This window comes from Mustela nigripes, chromosome 6 (genome assembly GCF_022355385.1).
Source record: "Mustela nigripes isolate SB6536 chromosome 6, MUSNIG.SB6536, whole genome shotgun sequence".
NCBI classification, from domain to species: domain Eukaryota; kingdom Metazoa; phylum Chordata; class Mammalia; order Carnivora; family Mustelidae; genus Mustela; species Mustela nigripes.
Window position 1 is genome coordinate 2,707,402 of NC_081562.1, and position 16,440 is coordinate 2,723,841.

The window sequence follows — 16,440 nt, forward strand, 5'->3', positions numbered from 1 at the left end:
TCAGAAAAGGGACCAAAGCAATCTACTGGGGGAGAAAAAACTGTTTTGGACAAATGATGCTAGTATGCTAACTCGGAAACCTGTATTTTAAAAATGAACCACTCTGCCTTCCTCATACCATACAGAAAAATTAAGTCAAGTTAAAAAGTCAAAATGAAAATTACAAAGCTTCCTGGGGCACCCGGGTAGCTCAGTCCTTAAGCGTCTGCCTTCGGCTCAGGTCAAGATCCCAAGGTCCTGGGATCAAGCCCCGCATCGGGCTCCCTGCATGGTGGGAAGCCTGCTTCTCCCTTTCCTATTCCTCCTGCTTGTGTTCCCTCTCTCACTGTCTCCCTTTCTGTGTCAAATAAGTAAATAAAATCTTTTTTAAAAAATTATAAAGCTTCTGGAAGAAAAACAAAGGATAATCCCCTGGCATGCTGGGGCAGGATTTTTACTTAAATTAGATTTTAAACTTTAAGTTAGGTTACTGTTAGATAAAAAGTACACGCACATCCCAGCAGTACACACACATATCCTAGCACAAATTAGTCCGAGAATGGGAGTGTGGGGCAGCTCGCACCCATGGCTGCTGGGGGTGTTACACAGTACAGCCCGCTTGGGAAAGAAGCCGGGCTGTTTTTCACAGAAACTAAACACACGTCCACAGCATGACCCTACGAGGCTACACCCAGGCACCAGCGGAGAAATAAAGGCCACGTCAACAAGAAGACGTGCGTATGAACGTCCACGAGAAGTTTATTCACAGCAACCAAAGGCCGGAAACAGCGTGGCTTCCACCGAAAGAAGGACGGAGCGGCAGCTGGGATAGAGTCACGCGGTGAAGCACTACTTGGTAATTAAAAGGAATGAACTATTCATTCAGGCAGTGACACGGATTTGACGTTTTTCAACGCTATTGTGAACTGAATTTTTTTAATTTTCATTTTTAAAGTGTTTGCTGCTCAATGACTCATTCCTAATGAATCTTCTGCTGCAGCCCAGTAACCAGCGCACTCTCATCTGTTTAATAAACCTTCCTAAATCGCTGCCAGGACCTCTCCGTGTTACCGACGAGGGCCCTCACGAGCCGTCTCTGGAGCTTCCTCCCTGCGCGCAGCACGACCCATCTCACGTCTGACGGAGGAGCTCGTCCGCGCGGGCCGGCTGCCTCCTGCTGGGCTCTTCCAGCCACGGGGCTGGGCACAGGGAGAGCAAGCGTCCTCCCAGCCACCTTTCCCCACTTCTTCTGTGTCCCCGGAGTCGGAGTCGAGCTGGGGAACAACGCCCCCAGGCCTCTGGCCGCCCCAGGCTCTGGCTGGGTAAAGCTCATTTCTAAGGACCCTGGGCCACCGTCCAAGAGTGCCGTGGGCCCCTCTCCTTCTCGGTACAGAAAACTCTCCAAGGGCTCCCTCACCCGCTCTGGTTTCCCGTGATACGACTGTCCCCTCTCCTCCGCGGCCTTATCTTCAACAGCTGGTGCACAGCAGCGACATCTGAGGGACAGCGGGCCCTGTAGCCTCCCCCCGACCAGGGACAGGGCTGGCAGTGGCCCAGACATCCTCTCGGCGAGTCGCCACGCCACCCTGTTTCCAGGCTTCTCTCTGACAAGTGCCAGGATAACGCAGTCCCTTTCCCCAACACCCGGTCACTCCCAGGCCACCGACCGATTCTCAGAACTGAGCAATGCTTCCCCGAGGAAAGGACGGAGCAGACTCGTTATAAAAGGCAGCGGCCCTTTTCTCCCCGAAGACGCCGGCCTGTTAAGTAATGAAGCCAAGAGGAATCGTGGACGGCAGGGAGGCGAGCGGGGCAGCCGTAATTCAGCGGGTACGAGCTCGCCGACAGCCCTGGCGCTAGGGCTGCGGGGCCCCGCAGCGACGGGAAAGGCCCAAGAAGCCCCCCCAAGAGCCTGGAAGGCCTCCCCGCCACACAGAGCCGCGTCCAGAACCTGCCGGCGGGCACCAGCACCGCATCCCAACGGCAGACGGTCCCCAACAGAAGGGGCTCCGGCGGGCTCCACACCCCAACGCCTCCCCACGGCCCTAGCGACGCCTGCCATGGAGCCACGTCTCACCAGATTGTCTGTCCAACGTTAGTCTCTGGCCGGACCCCTACCGCACCCAAAGAAGGAGGCACACGGGGGACAGACGCAGGAAGCGGACAGGGGCCCGGCTGCAAAGGCAGAGAAACGCACCATGGCCCTAAGTGAGACACCTGCGCCTGAGAGGCATTCAGGGTCAAAGGATCAAAGCGGGTTGAGGGGGTCCCTCCCCAGCACTGAGGATACTCACCACCGAAGCCCAGAGAACAGAGAACGGAAGCCCACGGCCACGGCTTCCACACCAAGGGTCCTGTCCCCCAAGCCGTCTGTGTCCAGCCAGCCCAGGCCACCCCCCGCACTGAGCGAACCTCCCCCACACGGCCTGCCAGGCAGATCCACGCGGCCCACACCACCACGAAACAAAGGATCCTCTCCCAATGACACTCACTGTCAAGACAAAACCAGCCATCAGATTAATTAGCAGGTCCCGTGGGCGGGTGACTTCCACCCAGATCTGCCACCTAGACCTCCTAACGAGCTCCTGGTAGGATTCTTCCCTGGCCAGGGCTGTCCGTGCACGGCTGGGCATTCAGTCCCCTGCGCTCATTACCACACCAGACCCCTAAAGAGGCCGCAGCTGCCCCCCGCCCCCTCTCGGGGGCTCACAGCAGCGGATGGCCCCTCACTAGCCCCACACGCCGCTGCTAAGGGTCGTGCCGATGGCCTCCCTTGGTCGCTCCCAGAGCCAGCAGCAGCCCCCGGACACCACACTGCGAACCAAGTCTCCCGTGAGACTACTTCACCCGGAAAGGCAGCTGCTTCCTTTTCTCCCAGCACTAAGGCCCCTCCATAAAAAGAACATCCCCTAAACGAACCCCAAGTGTGAGGACACCATCCATCAGAAATGAGCAAGCAGGCCCGACGCCCAGGCAGGCCTGGTTATGGGCCTTTCCCGGAGCCGCCAAAGCCGACCCGGCGGCCCAGCCTTGGACCCCGGCCCACTCCCCGCTTCCCCAGGGAATCTGGGCGAGTCCACGGGCCAGAGTCGCAGCGCAGCAGGAGAGCCAATCCCCGACCCTGGTCTGCACGGCTCCGTGGGAACCGCCGGCACGTCTGTTTCTAGAATGTCCCATACACATAGGAAGGAAGGGAACACACTGGGTGAGCTGGGCGTGGGGTTCCAGACACGGCCAGTAGCTCAACCCTATGTGGTCTGGGGAACAAGTCAGTCGCAGTCTTGCAAGTTCTTCCTGCCTGACCTAATTGCGGAGAGGCAGGAAAGCTACGGCCTGACTCCGCGGGTCTGAATCCCAACTCCGCAGCTTACTAGCCCCACGGCCGGAGCACCTTACAGTCACGTTGCAGGGGAACCGAAGTGACACCAGCAGTGAACAAATGCAAAGAACCCAGACTAGTGTCTGCCACTGACAGCATCTTCAGGAACTTCCACCAAGTTCTTGCCTCTCCCCTCCCCCCTGCCTTCTACACACGCACACTGACAAGAGGCACTGTTGTCCGTGCACGCACAGTGATGTCATGGCGGATGGTGTCTCCTGGTAAATGCATCCACTCGTCCCTCGGCAGTGATACTCTTTATCCCAAATAATGCTTTCTGCCTGAAACTCCACTTCCTGTCCTAGTGCGGAAGAGCCACCCGGCGCCCAGCTCCCATCTGGGTTAGTGCTGATCCGCTGCGTTTCTCCCAACTCCCTCCTTCCTGCCGTTTAGGAATCTCGTGTTTTAGGTGAGTGACTTGTGAGCACTGTACGGCTGGATCCTGCTCGCAAATGCAGCTGGCCTGACAGCTACCCCCTGCGGAACACCGAACACAGCCCGTCTCACCGGCCTCTGCTCCTCCTGCCGCAGCCTGCCTCCCCCGAACTGTCTGCCCCGACAACTCATCGGTCCGTCGCCAGCCATTCCCGTGACGTTCGCTCCAACCTCCCGCACGAAGGGGCTGTACACTGGTTTCTGCAGGTGTGATTTTTTTAAGGTGTGGTCTTTCTTGAGATTTATTTAGTGACCGTAAAAGCCCATGTCTCTCACAGGTGCCAGAAAGTTCCAGGCCACCACGTGTGTGCACCGGGGCTCCCGCAGCATGTCTTCCCATCCGGGGCCTGTTGTCCCTTCTGTCCGGCCCTAAGCTCTCTTCCAAATCCACGCCTTCCCCCGGTGCTGCCCCCGCCCCCGGAATTTCTCCTTCTACTTCGATTAACCCTCATCCGCTGTGTCTGATGAACTGTCAATGCCAGCGACCCTAAGTCTGGTAGCCAGAGGCTCTGTCGGGCTCTTTCCAACAACCTGTGAGCTCCTCTCTCAGAGCCTTGTTCTTCATGGTAATGACTTGTTTGGGGTCCAGTCACGTCACTGCCGCAGGATGCCGAGTCCCTCGGGTGAGTCCAGGCTAACCACGGTGACGGCTGAGTTCACTCCAGGCCACGCTCTCTGCCTCGTTCTTTTTCCGTCGTGACCTCACCTTCTGGGGGCTCTTCCGTGGGAAAATCGCAGGCCTGTGCCAGGAGAGCAGCCCCCAGGGCGGCAGTTCTCGGGGACAGTCACCCCACTGCCGCCATCCATGAGACCCTTCCGAGCAGTCCCTGAGAGCAAAACCATGTTCCTACCAACAGCAGCAGTACTTACCTTCATGGCTGTGTCGCTGCCTGCACGGCCAACACGAAAGGTGAGATGGCGACACACTGGCCTGAGTGCAGGCACTGCGACAAACTGTACTCTTAGTGCCACACACTCACGGTGGAAAAAGGAAAAAAAAGGCAGTTTCGCTGAAGGACGTTCTTGATGAAGTTCCTAATTTTAGGATTACTATTGCGTCAGATCCTGACCTTCACGTAACCATCTTTCAACACCCGGTGTGGCGAGGCGGGAAGAGCACAGACAGCGCTCGAGATGAGCACCAAAGAACACTGCTTTCTTCTCAAGCGCCCCTGGCCGGCTGCTGGAGCCGGAGCGGAAGGAGATCGCATTCTTCCAGAAACCTCATTTTCGCTAGAGGAAATGACTAACAGGCAAACGGGTTATTCAAACTTGGGTACTTGGCAGACACTTTCCCAAAAATGAACAAAGACTGTCATTTCAAGGAAAACAATCGACACTATGCGTTGCCAATAATAATATTTGAGCATTTAAGCCAAACTCTGAATGTTGAAGAACTTCTGTCTGCCACTCTGGGCGTATAGCTTCTGACGAGACGGCGGGAACGCGCCCAGACGGATACGGCGCGATGAAGCGTGGCAGCGTCTACAAGGTCGGCACGCCTCCATCAGCCCATATTCCCCAAATGGCCAGCGTCCGACGGTACTGAACCACGTGTGGACGAAACACCCGCTCCAAGTGCCAGACAGCCCAACGGACTTGGACGTCCCCGAGCACAAAAGGGCGGCCAACATGGCTTCAGCCGTCACGCGGCAGGGCACCTGCAGGAAGCCACCTCGTGCTAAGCTGTGTCCTAGTGTCCACGAGCAAACACCCACGGTGGTCGGAGAGTGCAACGAAAACCCCCCTCCCTCTCCCAACGCCCTGCCTGTGGGAGGCCCGACCGTTTCCACACGCTCCCACGGAAACCACATCTGTCTGCGGACGGAGAATCCGGTGTCTCCCGGGAAGTCAGACCTTAGACCGCCTGACCACAGGGGACTATGGGGCCTTCCTTCTCACGAAATAGTTACGTTTCAGAAAATATTCATTTACCACCAAGATACGCTGTTTATAATAAAGCCTCTAACGGATTCATCATTGTTATTTTAAGATAAATTACTAAATTTTTTAAAGGATCTCTAGTTGCTAACATAGCAAATGCCGCTAGAACTCCCCTGCATGAGTCAATGCTCTTTGAGCTCCTCGGGACTCTGGAAGACTTTAAAGCAGCCCCGAGACACGGAACGTGAGCGCCTCGGCGGGAGACCCATTGTACTTCTACTCCTGGCAGCCCCGGGTGTCCCTACGCAGGCCCCACTTTATCTCATTTCTACCCCTCGCCAGGGCGATAAAACCTTACCTTCTGGCATTACCGTGATGGCTCCTTCCAACCCACCGGCACCCACTAGTGGGGTCATCCTTCCTGGGTCTGGGTGACCCCGCCTCGGCGAGGAGGCTCCCCGTCTCAGACACTTCCTGCCCAACATCGCGCAGCGCCTCCAGGCATGTGCAGCAGGGAGGGTGCGGCTGCTCCTCGGGCCTCGTCGGTCACCGTCCTGTGGCCAGAGCACCCCAACCCCCACGACTCTGATGCCCTCCCCCAGAACGCCCAGAACTCTGCCCTCCGTCTGCAGCCCACTCCCTGCACCTCTGGCCACCAGGACACGCACCCCACGGGGACAGCAGGTCGGTGGCTGTGCAGAGCACCCGTACACAGCAGGTGCTCACCACACTCCGGCCTACTGCAGAACAGAGTCCCAGACTGACACCCCCAGGGGACCCCAACACACAGACGTGGTTTTTGCCGTCTAGAACGTACCCAGCAAAAGGGAAGTCATTTCCACCCATTCCAGCTGGACACGGTTATAGAGCAGAGTAGAAAACCACAGGCTCCGGGGCTCACGGGCAGGTCCCTGCAAACGCTCTCTGACCCTAGGCAAGGGATCTGTGTGCGTGCAGCGTATGGCATCTGCTCTGCTGTGACGCTCAGAGCCATTCGGGGCACACAAGCCGTCACTGCCGCACCGTGGTCCCACCGTGGCCACCAGCTGACGGCGGGAGGCCCCCTCACCGCGGCTGAGGAGAGCGGGACAGCCGCCGCACAAATGTGGCACAGCGACCCAGACTCCCTGTGGTCTCTCTGGCATGTGGATTGAGCATAACACAACAGACAGCCCTGAACTTCCTCACGTGCAAGGAACAGGCAAAGGCCAGGCTGACAGGGCCGCAAGCATGAGTTCTTGGTGGCTTTCGACCAGGGCAGTGACGTGCTGAGAAGGGGCTCCAGGAAGATGGTTCTCGTGTGGTCCAGACAGCGACGAAGTCCAGGCAAGCCCAGGAGTATGAGCCCACACACAGCAACAGAAGCTTCCAGCTCCTTGGGACGCGGACACCCGGTCCGTCCTTCCTCCTGCTCCTCTGTCCCCTTGTCCACACAAAGCAGCAGGGACACCCGCACACACCCAACAGCCCCCAGAGGAGCTCGCCTCATCTCAGGGGATGACAGACCTCCCCGGGTCCCCCATGCTGGTAACTGGCACCCTCAACACTGCTCACGTCAAGGCTCTGGCTCCCAGTGGTGTGCAGGGCATGGTGAGTGCGCGTGCCCGGAGAGTGCCACACACGCGCACACACAGACACACACACACAGACACACACACACACACACTCTGGTCCAAGGCCATCCCCTCGGATGGCAACCCTCGGCAGGGAAATGAAAAGCCAGTGTCACTTCCAGTGTACGGCTGATTTTACTCACAAATAGAAGCAGGATAATCTTGGATTTAAATGGCAGGAATTCCATCACTCACAATCCGAGAAGTGACATTTGAAATTTATAAAATCCCACATTATCATTCAATCCCTTTTCTAAAGGGGAAGAAAAAGTCGTCCGTTTCGGGAGAGAGACTAACACGTGTGAATACATCAACAATGGAGGGGTGACAAACCCACGCCGGGGCCCGAACCGAGCGGGCGTGTTTTTCTCTGTCCGACGCCAACAAGGCTCCTATTCATTCCTACGGGAAGGGCCTCCACTCGCTCTGTCGCTCCTCGGTCAATAAATGTAAGGTGAGGCCGCCCCGTTCTCCCCCACACAGTCACTCTGGCTAATTCCGCAAATTAAACCTCAGGGCCCGATCTGGAGAATACATCATGTAAGCGTCTTCCACGGTCCCCACCCCTGGGGCATCTCTGGAATGAACCCACCCCATGAGGGCCCACAGAAAATCTCCATCACCCAAACCCTGCTGTGGGCTCTACACCCCGCCCCTTACCGTCTCCCCTCTGCCAAGTCTCACCGCATTCCCCAATCAGGTCCTCAGGAGCACGTGCCTTACGCCCCCTCCAGGTCTACCCTGTACCCCACACGGAGCTCCTGGGAGGCCTCTGCCTGACACGCTCCACCCTCCCCAGGAAGGCACGCAGCCCCTAGCACAGAGCATGCATGTCGGAAAGGCTCGTGGGCACAGAGCCAGCCTCAGGTGGTCCACACCCCACCGGGGGGTCCCATCTACCCTGGCCATGGACTGCGACATCGAGAGGCTCCAGTCCCCCTTCCCGCTCTGCTGTAGGGTCCTTCCCCCAAACCCCTTCCATGAAATCACCCCTGGCCCTGGGACACCTGCAGCCTTTCTGCAAAAATCTCCACCATCCGTCCCGAAGGACACCAAGTCCAGCAGAGCCCCGACCACGGGCAGCAGGGCTTCCGGCAGCCTGTGCTTCCCTCCGGGACTGGGCACAGCCGCCGTCCCCAACAAGCAGACCCCTGGGCTGGGGCCAGCACAGACCATGGGTCCAGCTGCTCAGGGACCCCGGGTGACAGGTGAGGCGCTGAGGCCCTAACTCCGACGCCCTGTAAGGGACGAGCTGCCCTGAATGCAGCTCACCAGGCACGGCCAATGATCACAGCGGCTCATGGGCGACAACCCACGTGGTGCTGGTACCACCTGGCGTCACCAGGAGCAGAGCTGGGGAGCTCGGAGCGCGTGCGGGCCAGACTCTGCGGGGCAGGGGAGAGCCCCAGGCCCCGGAGCCCTCCACTGCTGCAACCCTCAGGACACCACAGCCGTCTGCAGGAGCAGGGGTGTGCGGGCACGCGCGGGGGTATGCGGGCACGCGCAGGGTTGTGCAGGCACATGCACGCGCGGTCCGTCTCGGACCCTGTGGAGGAGGCAGCGTCCAGCGCAGGGAGGGAGGGTGGCCGAGCGGGGCACAGAGGCAGGCGCACGGTCAGGCCCGGGGTTCCCGCCCCCATGACACCGGCTTCGGCTGCGGGGCGGCGTCCGCTGGGGCTCACCTGAATACCGTCCAGCAGCTTGCTCATGCACCAGTACGTGTCGGCCTCGACGTTGCGCAGCACGTCCGCGGGCACGCGGGAGACATCGGCGGCGTCCACCTCCTCCTCCTCTGCGCGGGAGCATGCAAGAGACAGCGAGCGGTTAGCCCAGGGGTCGCTCGCGGGGTGGGCGGGGCGGGGGGGGGGGGCGGCAGGGTCACGCTGAGGGCGAGGTCATGCCGCCGGCAGGGTCACGCTAAGGGCAAGGTCATGCCGCCGGCAAGGTCACGCTGCGGCCCATTTTTCTCGCTCTAACTACATGGCTCCTAGGCTTCCACCCCAGCACTTAATGGTTCTCCATTTTAATACCTAATTAGTTGCAGGTAATTAATATTCTAAGTCCTCTTCAATTAATTAGCATAATTAATATATTCTAATTATTGCATCTCAGGCATTTCATCTCCTGACAAGACAGCACCAAAAAACCTTACTTATTCCTAACAGACCTGAGAGGTTTTTTCACAAGTTTTTTAAAATTCTGCTTCTCGTGTGGTCACATATTCATCAGACAATAATTTCTCTTAGAACTGGTTCCCCAGGTGAGGGCTTCCAAAACCACACCGGGCAGAGACCCTGCGGCCACAGGCGGGCCCCCACGGAGGCAGGAGCCCGGAGAAAAATTAGAGGCCACAGGGCTCTGAACGGTCACTTTCTTCGAGTATAAAAAACCCAAGAAAGAACATAATTAAACCTTTTAAAACGCAAAACAGACACTTAATTGAAACAGCCTATCAGACGTCTCAACAAACAATTTTAGGTCCTTACAAAGCCGCTCTCATCCAGCACAACACATAAATGTTTTAAAACTTGTGTGTTCTCTTTTTTCCTTTTATTTACCCGTGTTTGATTCTGCAAACATGCAGGGCCTCTGCAAGGAAACGTTCCCGAGAAGAAACACTCCCGCGAGAGCACGTCTGGGAAGGTGTGAGTCGGCCGACCACGACTCGGCGAACACCGTCGGCTCCCGCCTGCTGAGCAGCGAGGAACGAGGAGGGGCCGGGCTCCCCTCCCCACGGCTCGATGTCCTCGCTCATGAACCCCGTCTCACGTCTGCCAGCCCCACCACCGCGCCCCTTGACACAGGTGCAGAGAACACAGCACGCGTGGCCCGCGGGGCAGCCCGTGGTGGCGTGGCCAGGCCACGGGCCCTCCAGAGAGGCGGCCCAACACAGCCTCGCCTCACATCACAGCCACGGTGAAGCCCTTCCACTCCACTCGCTCCCTGTTCGCGACAGACAACCTGACACTGACAACAGGCCGGGCGAGTCCCGACCCAAGCCGGCCAGGCCCTATGTGTGGGCCACACAGGTCCATGCAGGCAGGCCCAGCCCTGGACACACAACCGGCCCAGCCACAGCCACGAGGACCCCGTCCCAGCCAGGGCTGCTCTCAGTCCCGTCACTGCACGTCCCTGGGGCACGCGGGAGCCCTCTGCGGGGGCGGAGGCCGGGCAAGTCCCTCCACTCCCGCGCCCCCCTTCACTCCCCCACTCATTCGACAAGCACTTCTGTGTTCTGGTTTCATTCCAGGGATGTATCTGATTGAGATGCAGTTCACATACCATAAAATTCACCTTTTTATAGCACGCAATTCAGTGGGCTTTAGTATACTCACGGAGTTGGATAACCATCACCGCCACATAATTCCAGAACATTCTCACCACCCCAAGCCAGCAGGCACTCCCCATCCCCCAGGCCCTGGCAGCCGCCCCTCTGTGCTCTGCCTCCATGGAGCTGCCGATCTGGACATTCCACGTGATGGGAAGGGACAGAGCCTTCGTGTCTGCTTCCCCTCACTCAGCACCCTGCCCCCAGGGCCATCCTGGCCCCAGCCAGGGCCGGCACCTCAGTCCTTTCCACAGCAGAAGAACATTCTGACATATGGATGGGCCACAGTGCCTACGACTTGTCCCATGGGGCAACGCGACAACCGCAGCAGGTGCTCCCCACGTGGTGGCTCCAGGGCCTTGGACACAGAGACCAGTAAGAGACAGGCCCTTCCAGAAGCTCAGAGCCCCTCCCTCTGATGCAGGACTGGGATGAAGAGCGTCTCCGGGCTGGCCTGCCTAGCTCTGAGCGCCCTCCTCTCAGTCTCTTAGTCTGAGCCCACGGGGGTCCCATGCCCCGTCCCAGTTGCTCTGTGGTCTATGGGCGCTCCCACCCACAGCCGGGCACAGCTCTGCCTCCCGGCCACAGCCCAGCAAGGTGCCCGGCCTCAGAACTCGGCTGTCCCAGAAGGCCAACGTCTGGCCTCCAACGAAGCCCCACTGTGGCCTGCAGGAATGCCGGCTCTGAGGTCCTGGGGCAGCCGAGGCGGCAGGCACCAACTCCGCCCATCTACAGAGGAGGAAACATGGCCTCCCCGGGCTCATGCCGAGCACGCGAGGGCCACCTGGCGTGACACTGTCCTGCTGCAAGAGCAGGCTGGTGGGCACAAGCATGAGCGGCCTCCTCCGGCTCCGGCGGACTCAGGTCCACATCCCCTCACCCTGGAGCAGCTCTGATTTTATCCCCCGTCTCCGGGAAGGGACTCCTCATGACAAGCTTGCCATCGACGCATTCTCTGCTTCCACGGCCTTCAAAGCACCAAGAAGTTGCCTCAGCTGGTGCAACAGAGCCTGCCCGGGCCTCCAGCTCCTCCCCAGCTCACAGAGGCAGTGGGCTCCCCAGTGCAGGAGCACAGGACGCAGGCCTCGGAGAGGTTTCTCGCTCTGCTGAGCTGGCTTACTGCCTCATGCCAGGAAAGGTCAGCTGGGCAGCCTCTTTCTGGTGTCACCTCTCACAGCGGGCCATTTGTCACTCTTCAACGTAATGAAGTGATGGCATTTAACTCAGAGAACTTCTATGCCAATCTGTCTTCCTAAAGGCCGAGAGAATCAGGATGACCCTTATTGTCCGAACGAGATAAATATCTGTCCTCCCGGAGAAAACATCTGCCGACACAGGAGAAGGTGCAGAGGGCAGCACAGACCACTCTGGAAGGGCTGCATCATGGGCACAGGGTCAGAGCTGAAAAAAGAACACCCCAATATTGGCGCAGTTGCTACAGGGTCCTCCTGGGGGGTCCCCACAGGAAATGGGGCTCCAGTGGTTCCTGGGGACACAACCCAGACCAAACCAACAGCAGAATCAGCATGTTCAGCACGGATCCCATCGATCAGAGGCTAACTTCCTGCACCATCTGCCACCAGGCCCAGGAGACTCGACGCTGTGGGGTGGGAGGGGTCCTCAGAGGCATACCCTGAAGTGGCCATCAGTCGTGACAGGCTACAACTCAAGCCCCACCGAATCCAAAGGTAACATGCGCCTCCCACCAGGGCATGCTGCCTCCGCGTCCCGGCGGCGAGGAGGGGGATCAGGCAGGGCAGGAACCTGAGTGGAGAGCCACCAGGGAAGCCCTGGGCCTGAGGAGCCCTGTGGTCGGCAGCCGCAGGGCCGGGGCCGGGGCAAGAGCTGGGGCTCTCAGGGCCAACCCCTCCGGGCCATGGGGCTGTGCAGTAGCTAATTCTGACCTACACCAGCAGATGCTCCACAAGCTGCTCGAGGCTGCCGGCTGGCAGAGGAGCAGGAGGCCGCACAGGACACCCAGGCACCACAGTCCCCAACACCGCATCCACAGCATTCTCCCAGCCAGGCAGGACTAACAGGCCCCGGAAGCCAGCACAGGGAAGCTATCCCGGGCCCCTGAATGTGGCTCTGGTACCAAACACATGGTCCCCAATGATGGAATTTAAGCCAACCTGTTGCTTCTGAAATTGGGGCTGGATTCCACGTCCCACTCGACCCCGTCAGCACAAACACCAGCACCATGCACGCACCACCATCGGAGAACAGCCCCAGCCTGCTCTCCGTGCTGCCCACACTGCCACCGATCAGGGCCCAGCCCTGCACCCTGGGGACACCAGGCTGAGAAAGCTGGGAGCCCTGGTCCCCAGACAGAGTCACCAGGAGACAAAAACACGCACAGGGGCGCAGAGAAGCACGGCCCAGCCCCAAACAGGTGACCCGCTGTCTCAAGGGGGTCACAAGCGCATATGCCAGCACAGGACGTAGAAACAGCCATTTAATTTATAAAATATCTCACTTGCCTTCTCAAACCACGAAACGGCTTCAGGGAGTGATTTAAATAAATTCTTTGAAAATGTAATGCTGCCATATTATTGTTGAAAAAGCAGTTTGTAAAATAATCCCATCCTTATCCACGACACCATTTATATCGCAAACTCCAGCCCTCACCTGTCTGTACACACGAGCACTGCTCAGAAAGACGCCAGCGACAGGTCCGTGCTGCCCCGGGAAAGAACGTCGGGGCGGCAGTAAGTACAACTCTTCCCATTTTGTAGAAAGGCAAAGAGCAAAAAGAGAACACACGTTTTCACCAGTAACAGTCATGACTTTCGCAACATGGAAAAACATACTGCTTACGCCGCTGAGATCATGTCACGGAGGTCTACCTTCCCACAGATGGCCTGAGAGAAAAAGTTCCCAAGGGCGGTGGGGCCCTTCAAAGTGCTCTGAGAAGCTCGTGGGGCACGGGGGGGTGAGGGCAACTGGGGTAGGGACTGCTGCCATCCGGGGCCGGGTCAGCACGCCCACCCTACAGGGGTGAACGGCACCACACAAGGAGCCCACCCAGAGAGGTGACTAGGCCAGCAGCCTGGTGGGCACGTGGTCGGCGGAAGGACAGGTAGATAAAAGGAACCAATAAAAGCACAGAGGACAGGGGCGCCTGGGGGGCTCAGTGGGTTGGACCTCTGCCTTCCGCTCAGGTCATGATACCAGGATCCTGGGATGGAGCCCTGCGTCGGGCTCTCTGCTCAGCAGAGAGCCTGCTTCCTCCTCTCTCTCTGTCTGCCTCTCTGCCTACTTGTGATCTTTGTCTGTCAAATAAATAAATGAAATCCTTAAAAAAAAGCATGCAGAACATTCAGACACATAAAGAAAAACCACATGGGGATACAACCTCTACTCTGCTGTATCCAAAAAGCTATCTTATATACACAAAGACCAGAAATTTCTTGTCCACGTTTCCACGTCCAGAAAACCAGCAGGGTCAGTGCTGGGTAGAGAAGAGGCAGGTTGATGGGCTCAAGGCCAAGTCCATCGCGTGACGAGGCTGCTCACCGGACAGCACGTCACCCACCACCACGGGCGGACAGGGCGCGTCCTCGGGGGCCAGGGCCCACCACACCCGAGACAGCTCTCAGAGGGAAGCAGCCCGGCTGACACTCAAAGGACCCGCAGGAGGGTCGTGGGCCGGGAGCAGCCGCGCCTGGCAGTGAATGGAGTCCAGCTGGCAACACTGGCCTCCAGTCCCGTGGAAATGGAGCAGCATGAAGGCCTCTGACTCTGTAGGGAGAGGAGGCAAGCGCCGCCACAACCCCAGAAGAGCACAGCCTCATGGGTGAAAACACTCCCACAGTCATAAAACACGTGGTGGGCAAGAGAGCCCGTCAGTACCACAAGCTCCCCCAAGCTCTGGGTCTCCCCTCCAGGACAACACCGGCCCGCTTCAGCGAGACCCTGGCATGGGCCCCAGGAACAGCCACGGGATCCCATAAGGGCCAGGATGTGCTGGAATGTAAAGAGGCCTGGCACGTGGCCGGGCTCTGCCTCACCGCAAACCAAATGGGGAGCTTTGGAAATCAGAAAGGGAGAAAAACCTCAAATTTAAACAGAGCGTGTGACGCAGGATCAGTGTGGTAAGGGTAGATGGAGCCTCACCAGGCTCGAGGCGTGGGGAGAGCCGGCACCTGCGGGTGAGCCGCACAGGTCAGGGAGGGGAGCCCGCCACGGCTGTCACGGCCGCATTCATCACCCGCATCACACAAACCCTGCAATGAACCTCTTCACATAATCAGGAGCTTAACTGGTCATCAAAAACATTCTCTCCTTCGTAAGCCAGCTGGAATCACGCCACGGTCTAATCTTCTGCATTGCCCAACTTGGGAGTTTTAAATTTGAAAGCCTGACACTTCGGTGATGGAGGTTTTAGCACTTAATTACACAGATTTGGGTTCCAAGGCAAAGGGAAAAGTCCCGCTTCGGTAAGAGAGGGGCCGCCACTAAGACCATCAATTCACAAAACTCTGCGGCTCAACAAGAACAAGTAAGGTCACCACCAAGTTGGCTCAGCGGGTGAATGTTTAATGTTAATATAAATAACGTCCGGCTCAAGGTTACAAACTAACCACCGTCAGAGTTCCCAATTCTGGCATGCGGCTACAAACCTGCAGCCCACAGACACGGACACACGGTCAGTGGACGACGGGACACCAGCATGTGACGGCCACAAGTCAAGGACAAACCAAGGCCGATGCCCTCGCTATGAGCCAGGCAAGATGGCATGACGCGGCCACATCCAACTACCCATCTCTCAGCCCGCAGCGGACCCCAAACAACGAGAACCCAGCAGCACCACTCTGCTTCTCGTCCACCTCCACCCCAAGCACACCCACAATCGGGGGTCCCCAACCTCGTGCAAACCGCTAGCCGGGGACGGCTCAGACGGGGCAGCTGTTCCTCTCTCTGGAGGAGCGCCCTGCGACCTGACTCCAGGCCCAGGAGAGCCCCCAACAGCTCCTGGGGAGCACCAATCACAGACCCCGTGTGGTACTGAGGGACAGGGGAAGGGAAAGTCTGTTTCTTTAATGATCTTCCTCTCTGTGATGCCATTTTTGTAAGTGAAAAAAGTCTGAATTTCACAAACTCTTTTGGCTTGACTGGATCTCTGATGTTCATTAACGCTGGGAGTCGGAGTTTTTGTAACTGAGATGCTACTGGTTGAAATACTGACTCTACGAACGTGAATCGAGTACTTCCGTGTGTCAGAAACCGGCCGGGGGAGAGGTGGACACGGAACAGCCACCACGAAGCCCAGAGGAAGGGCTGCCCGCGCTCACTCGCCAACCCGCTCCAATGCACTCACGCCCTGTTTACTGGCCTTGCTCACGGTGTTGCTTGACCAGACTGACATACACAGCAATGTCAATAAAGAGCTGGCCACGTGGCAAGTGAGTGATGTGACAAGGGACGGGGGCAGCATGGCAGGTGCAGAAGAGCGGAGTCCCCGCCCCTGGAGAGGGTGGCCTTGGGAGGCATTGGGGCTGAGCCCTAGAAAGTGGCAGCATCAAGCACAGGGCATGAGGGGACATAGGGGCCGGGGAGGAGGCAGCAGAGCCCAGAGCCAGTAAGCCTGCAGGATGTCCCCATGACCCAGGCAGGGACAGCTCACGAGGACCATGACACCGCAGCTGCAGGCGCTGGACTCCTGAGCTGGGCTTCCTTCTGGAGGAAAGGGGGAGCCCCTGGAGACGTGTGCCCATCCGAGTAACTCCCCCACAAGTCGAGGTGCAGATGTGCCCATCTGGGGACAGCGCTGTGGAAACAAACGGAGGTGGGGGGAGGGGGATGCTCCCAGCACAGCCCAC

The 16,440-nt window shown here is 58.3% G+C and overlaps 1 protein-coding gene across 1 annotated transcript in view; it reads right to left on the minus strand.

The window, feature by feature from the left end:
• The window catches only part of LOC132020224 (TBC1 domain family member 22A-like), a 221,423-nt gene that overhangs the window by 49,335 nt on the left and 155,648 nt on the right, over nucleotides 1-16,440 (minus strand). The window contains exon 9 of the mRNA XM_059404436.1: nucleotides 8,973-9,082. Coding sequence (XP_059260419.1) covers nucleotides 8,973-9,082 — 110 coding nt within the window. The remainder of the gene's footprint in view (nucleotides 1-8,972; nucleotides 9,083-16,440) is intronic.